At 30.9% G+C, this 7,659-nt stretch overlaps 1 protein-coding gene across 1 annotated transcript; it reads right to left on the bottom strand.

Moving 5' to 3' along the window:
• Positions 1–3,979: 3,979 nt before the first annotated feature.
• On the bottom strand, positions 3,980–4,549 carry BO70DRAFT_367024 (uncharacterized protein). Its single transcript, XM_025544480.1, has one exon. It carries the CDS (start codon positions 4,452–4,454, stop codon positions 4,248–4,250), a length of 207 nt encoding a protein of 68 aa, XP_025394274.1. The 5' UTR covers positions 4,455–4,549; the 3' UTR covers positions 3,980–4,247.
• Positions 4,550–7,659: the final 3,110 nt, after the last annotated feature.

Below are 7,659 nucleotides of genomic sequence, written 5' to 3'. Positions count from 1 at the left end.
TATCAAACGAATACACGGTGTTTCATGGTTGATTCCTTACCTAGTCGACAGGCTTTCTACCCTGACAAGTAGATCCTATCACACTTATATACTTATTCTAAGTATTTTTTTTAATTAAAAATTATATACTCTCTTTGATTACAGAATAATATTATTATTAAAATAAGAATATCTAATAGTAATTTAATTAATATTATAAAATAGATATATTTTCTGAGATATTAAGAAATCTTAGACTATAATAATTCTTATTAGAATTTATTATAATTAATCTTTATTAATATTATAATCAGCAAAATTATTAAGAAGAGTTATAAAGATATTTTTTTATTTTTTAATATTTTTATAAATAGAGAAAAGAATAAGTCTGATAGAAGATTAAATAATATTAAGTTTAATAAAAAATTAAATAATATTATTATTTTTTTTAGCTTATCAAGAATCTTTTAGATAGAATATAATTAATTAAATAAAATATAATTCTAAAGATAATTAAGAGATTATTTAAACTCTTTTATATATTAGTAATAAATCTTTTATCTAAAAACTCTTAATAATTATTTTATATTTAGTTATAAATAATAAAATAATATAATAATTAGAATTATTCTTTATAGATCTAATAAATTATAATTAATATTTTATAAAGATTTCTATATCAGAATTTGGATTATTTTTATTATTATAATATATCTTTGTTTTATATAGTTTAATATAATATAATTAATAGATCTTATAATTCAAAGGACTTTAAATTTTTAATATATAATTATATTTTTTCTTATATTTAATTAAGTATTTTTTAATTATTCTTAAAAATATTTTTCTTGTCTATATATATATCTTCTTAGATAAATAAATATATATCTAATATTTAAAAATATACAGAAAATTAAGAATAGACTTTAAATTAGATAATTTATAATATTTATACTATTTCTATAGCAGAGACTTATTAATCTTATTATTTAAATAAATTAATTAATTAATAATCAGATTAACAGTATTAATTATAAAAAATTATATATTCTTAGATAGATTATTATTAATAATTATTATATAAATTATTTAATTAAAATAATCTTTATATTATTCCAAAGATTTATTAGTCTCAGATATATAATATAGTATTAAAATAATATATATTAATTAGTTTCTAATTTATTTAGTAAAAAAATTAAACTCAGTATCTTTATTAAGATATTAGTATTATATTTATTTATTAGTCAGTATTTTATATTTTTTAATAAAATACTTTAGTTTAGTATCTATATTCTTAATTTTTAAAAAATAAACTTTAAATTATTAAGTAGCAGGATTAACTATAATTAAATATATATAATATTTATTATATTTTATTAGCTTTATTAACTGGGTGTTAGTAGTTTATAATATTAAGAGATTTATATCTATAATAATTAAATCTTGGCTAATAACTTGCTTAGACTTTATTAATAAATATAATTTATAATTAGATTATATAGAATTATTAATCTTAAGTTAATTAACTATTATAATAATTTTTAACTTAAGAATATTTATATATTTTAGTTATTAATATAGTAATATTAGATTAAGTATTATAATTAATATAATTTTTAAATTCTTATATCTGTTTAACTTAATAAATAAAACTCTATATTTTTTATAAATTTTATTAATAATTTTCTGAATTCTGATACTTTAAATAATAATATTAGAATAATTCTATATATTATATATTTTATAAATCAAGATTTTATTAAAGATTCTAAAATTTATATCTGAATAATAATATATAATATTATATATCTTTATCTATTCTTTATAATTATTATTAAAATAAAGAAAAATTATATTATAATTTAGAATATAATCTGCTGTACTATTAAAAATATTAAATTAATATAAAATCTTATTTAATTAATAGAGAATATAATTAATAAAATAATTATAATCAGAGATAATATAATAATTAGCTTCTGAATCTTAAATTTATTAATTTTTTATATCTAAGATTTTTATATCAAGAATTATAGATTAGATAGATATAATAATATTATTAATATCTTTGTCTATCTTAGTATAAAGAAACTAAAAGAAAAACAGATATTTTAATATCTACTTTTTTTTATTATTTTTTTTATAGAATTTAATATAGTATATTATATTAAATAATAAAAATTATTATTATCTAATATTACTGCAGAGATATTAGACTGTTTTAAAAAATTTTTATATAAAATAAACTAATTTAATATAGCAGTTTACTTATTATTCTTAGATTAATATTCTTAAATATCTTATTTAGATATCTAATCTAAATCTTACAGCTTTGAAATTAAGTAAGAATAAAAATATAATTTATAATTATTTAAAATTCTATAATATATATATTTACTATCTATCTAACTATTAGAATACTTTAATTAATATTATTAATAATTATAGTTTATTATATCTTTTAAAGATTATCTTTACTATCTGCTTTTTAATATTAACTTTATATTAATATTATTATTCTTCTTCTTTAAATCAGATATCTTAGACTTAGATATCTTTATATATAAAATAATTAAAATAGTTAAGATTATAAAAATTAAAAAGATTATAATAATTATTTTTTCTATAGTTTTAGTATAAAAATAATTAAATTATTATTTAATATATATCTTCGGTTTAATCTTATTTATTTTTAGTCTCTAAATAATATATTAAAGTAATATATTATTCTTAAGCTTATATAGTAGTATAATTACAGAAATATAAAGAAAAAATATAATATTAAGATATATAATATAATTATATATCTTATAATATATAATAATAAAATCCGGAATTAATAAATATTAAGCTCTTTTTAAAATAATAAAATTATTAATTATATTTATAATCTATAGCTTATTATTATTAATTATAATATTATATATAATAGTCTATATATTATTTATATATTTAATAAAAAGATTAGAATTTTATAATTTTTTTTATAGATTATTTAATATCTGACTTAATAATTATATAACTATCTGTTTAAATTAATTTTATTATTAATAATAATATTCAGAGTTCTGAATAGATTAAGATATATTAAAATTAATAAATTATTTATAATTAATAATAATTAGTTTCTATTAGATCTATTAGATTTAATTCTTATATATAATTATATTATTAAGAATAATCTAAAGACTGCTAATTATAATTAAAGATATAAATTTAAATAAGTATTTCTTTTAATATATTTAATTAGTTATAAAAGATAAAATTATATTATCAGTATTATTAATTATATTTAAAATAATTAAAATATTAAGAATATAAAATCTAGAGTTAATAAATAATAAATCAGATTATTTAAAAATATATTTATTAATATTAATAAAAATAGCTCTTCAGGCCTATCTCTGTTATTATAGAATAATAATATATTATATTAATATATTAAAGAATTAAACAGAGAACTTAAGAAAATCTGCAAAATAATATATTTAAAATATCTTATAATAATAAAAAATACTTATAAAATATTTAGAAATTACTAGATCTTTTTTAAATAACAAGCCGCCGGGATTATAATCTTATAGAGATATAGAAAGCAATTATATAAGATAATAAAAAATAATAAGTTAATTTAAAGAACAGAGATCAGAGATCCCGGCACCTGAAGTAGGAGGCGCGGTCACGTGTCCTGGAGCGGCCACTGCCAACAGTAAATAATGAAGTCCTGGCACGACATGAATACTACTGCACCTTGTGCTCCGTAGATATCTATTGAGAGGATTGGGAAGTCTCTTGCCGATCAGTCCTGCGGTGTATCAACCGTTCGTCCTGCAACTGTTTACGTCGTGACTGTAGAGGTAGGGTGACGCAGAATCGATTCTCCGTGAGACAAGGCTTGGGACTTGGAGTGCAACGTGATCAGTATCTGATGGCTGAAACGTTGAAAAGCATCGATACTACTAGCCCACTTTTAATTCAATCTCGAAACAGGGGATTTCCGCCTACAAGAGATGCACTATCACGAGGACAGGGCCATATTTGGGCAGTCGAACCACGCCCCCATCGTCGAAACAGAGTCAGAAAAAAGGGTATTAGTATGCGAATGACTTTATAATTGCCATTGTTCTTTCCTCTTGATTTTCTTTTTTCTTTTCGGGGAAGGGAGGGGGACCTACCTATCTAAGTACCAGTCGAGCATCTGGCCTACGGCATCAACAATGATATCTGCTCGGCCGAGGCCAGCCTGGAAAGTTTGGGAGCCTGTTTCAAGCGGATCCAGGTAGATAGGTAGGTAGACAGGTAGACAGGTAGACAGGTAGACAGGTACCTAGATACAGTAGATCTAGATAGCCGATAGCATTGGTTCGGATCCTTCCTTTCCAGCTGGAGAATAGCACAGCGCTAGGTGATCTTATCTTCGACCAGAATCTGCTGCTGTTTTGCCCTGAACCCTGTTCCCAACGAACTTCCATTCTACCGGGTATGTAAGTACTCCGTACAAGAAGAACAAGAACGCACACCGAAGGACGGACTAATACGTACGGTACTCCCGTCCTTGTTGGTGTCATGCAGGCGGCAGTCACCTGAGAGAAAGCTCGGGAAAGGTGACCAAACGGGCCAGTCTGCTGACGCTTGTGTGGCCCCGGCGATCCGCAGAACCAAGCAGCATACCTGACCTGACTGCCGACCGGTTCAAACTCTGAAAATTATGAGAGCCACGGAACATCAAGTCATTGACTATCTATCTACCTTACCTAACATTCTGAGCCCCGGTCAGAACTCGGAAGGGCCTACGGTGCATATGCAGAATCTCTAGGCCAGCTACTACATACGACTACGACATAGTAAGGTACTCGTTCATTCATTCATATTCATTGTCCTCTACTATATACACACTACTAGATAAGTTCCAGTGCGGCAAGAAGTATACTTATCTGTACAGTATTCGGAGTTCCTTGTAAACATGACGAGAGAGAAAAGAAAAAGAGCAGAAGGCCTTTCCACGTTCTTGTGGCCAATTTTCCAACACTGCGAATCCCACACGGCATCCTCTAGGACGCATGCACTCTGAGAGGCTTGCTCGGACCAAACTCAACCGCTTCTCCTCTCCAGAGGCACACATAGACATCGGTACATTGGAGTTATGTGCATCAGTCAGGCCTAGCAGTAGTACCCTGGACTAGAGGTGGGGCAATTGATATGATACTGTTAATATGAATTCCTGGTAATGTATTTGTATTTCATGCAGAACGTCTAAAAATACGTCAGAAGAATTCATACAATCAATGTCCAGCTAAGCAGGTAATAGATACTAGGTACTCTGTACCTGCTATGGCATTAGTTGTATATGTTGAGCAAAGTTCAATGGGTACAATGGGTACACAGCTTCTCCCTATATGAAAAGGAAATGCTTTCCTTGAGGCACTTCGTACCTGACTTCCAAATCATTCTTGTCATCCTTAACATACTCCAAAGAACGTGGGCGAATGTGCTTATTTTGCTTAATCATGTGAAGGTTAGACTCGTACGGAGTACTCTTTCTCGAGTTGATGTTATTGTCCTAGCCCGCCCTCTGATTTGACGATACTTTGGGCTGATTTTACAGCCGTTCAAGTCAACGCCATCAAGCGTTGGACCTGCCCAGCCTCCCTTGTCTCATCTTGGTATGTCAACGCTTTGCCGCAACTGACGTCGATAGTGGCCAATGAAGTGGATGATAGGTCTGGGTTCTGTCGTACGCGATGCTTGAGTAAACTCAGGGTTTCCAGTTGATCTATAGTAGTCTTCGAATAGGACTTGCATCTGCATCCTCGCCATGGAGCCGGCTGCCTTGATTATGCGCGACGTCTGTGATTTCCCTGTCGTGAAATAAACAACAAACAGACTGGCTAGAAACAGATACACAAAAGATGGGAGCATGGTGAGAAGAAGTTCAATTAGAAAATCAAACAGAGATAGGGAAGATTATACAGAGTACGGCGTACCTCTACATGAGAAGTTTGGTCGAGACCCATACCTGCCAAGTCCAGATAGATGGGAATTCACCTTGGATGCTGGGCCTCACATGACCCGTCTCTTTTTGAACGGACCAGCTGCTACTGCATAGATCCTTGTTACTAAATAAAGAAGTCCGACCTCTCTCACCAGTGGCCCAGCCACTTACATAGATAGATAGTACCTACTATTCAGATACCATGGCCCGTCCTTAGCACGGAGTATGGTATGTACTATGTAGCCGTTCCTGTTAGCACCATGCGCTTACCCTAGCCATTGTGGGGTTGACCCGAGACGAGACTTGTGACCTTCTTTTCCAACCATGATGTAAATTTGCGGCATGTCCCTTGATGGTAGATAGCTCGACCGGGTTACGCAAATTTGTAACCAAACTAGAGTTTGTTGGGCTAAGCATCATGCCCATGCGGTTGCATAAGTAAGCTTACATGGGAGGTTTTTTTTTTTCGCACTCTTGAATGCGGACAAAGGTGTCGGGGATATTCACCCTTAAAGGCACTGCCTGCTACTCACTTCTTTATATGGAGACGGGTATCAGCAATACACTCGTATATGCCCGTACTCTGCAACGAATTTGCAGATTATTAAGGACAATGGATATGAATTAGCCAGAACACGGACCGCGTCAGAATGTTAAATCATTTATCTATACACGTGGGCGCGGCATTGTCTGCTGTCTTAATTTAACGTACGCACTACCTAGTGCTCAGTAGATGAGAATGGGTAGACAAGGTCTTTCATTTTACCTAGTACTAGGCCTTGCCGGATGCTGTGTCCCCTCAACATAAACTCATATACCACACTCTATCTCAGACACCGAACTCCATTGTTGCCAGGATCAGCGGCTCTCTTTGGATCATGATAGCCGGCTAGATAACTGTGGTTGTTGGACATGATGGCTAACCTTTTCGAGCCTTTTCCCGGCCAAAGTACCCTGCCTACTACTACCACCTGGCAGATAATGTACTTACGACTGGCCCTTCGAGCTACAATCGTGAGCATCAGCTTCAGGTGGCTAGTACTAACTTCAATCTGACCTACGTCTGCATCGAACTTTGGTGAAAAGCCCATCCAATTTCATTGAAGTCTAGATCCCGGTCAAATATGCGGCGATCGAATCCAGGCACGTATGGGCGATACCATCCGACGGCGGATAGGCTGTGTGTCAATTACATACAGTATTTACAATACTTGAACGATGGCAGGTGGCTAGTAAGGGTGGCCAATGAAAGAGCTTCCAGTGAAAACCACGGCTGGTCACTTGACACCCAGGAGCCAATGGCGAGACATCATGGCAGAGCTTCCCTGCCAGGGCTGTCACCAGAACTCCTAGTAGTGTACCTTAGGTGTAGGTAGGAGTAACGGTTTGGATTCTTCTTCGGGCTATGACATGGTGCTAGTATCTAGTGATCCAGGCACCTTCCTGTGGCCCTCCTTTTGGTTCACCCGCAGGCACTTTGTAGCTGTCGACTGTGTCTGTTTTACTGAAGCAGAGAGGGAAGGCCCGGAACAACCACACCAAGAGCAGGAGGGCCACCGAGATGATTGGACATATATGAAGAGAAAGAGCCAAGGTACCTAGTAGGCAGGTGGACTATATATGGACCGTGGGTAGTTCAGCGTTAATACTCCCTACTTTCTGAAGCAAAGGCGTGCGGAATGTAG

The sequence above is a fragment of the Aspergillus heteromorphus genome (genome assembly GCF_003184545.1).
Source record: "Aspergillus heteromorphus CBS 117.55 chromosome Unknown BO70scaffold_64, whole genome shotgun sequence".
NCBI classification, from domain to species: Eukaryota; Fungi; Ascomycota; class Eurotiomycetes; order Eurotiales; family Aspergillaceae; genus Aspergillus; species Aspergillus heteromorphus.
Note: the sequence above shows the minus strand (reverse complement) of the source record. Positions and strands in the feature narration are given on the sequence as shown.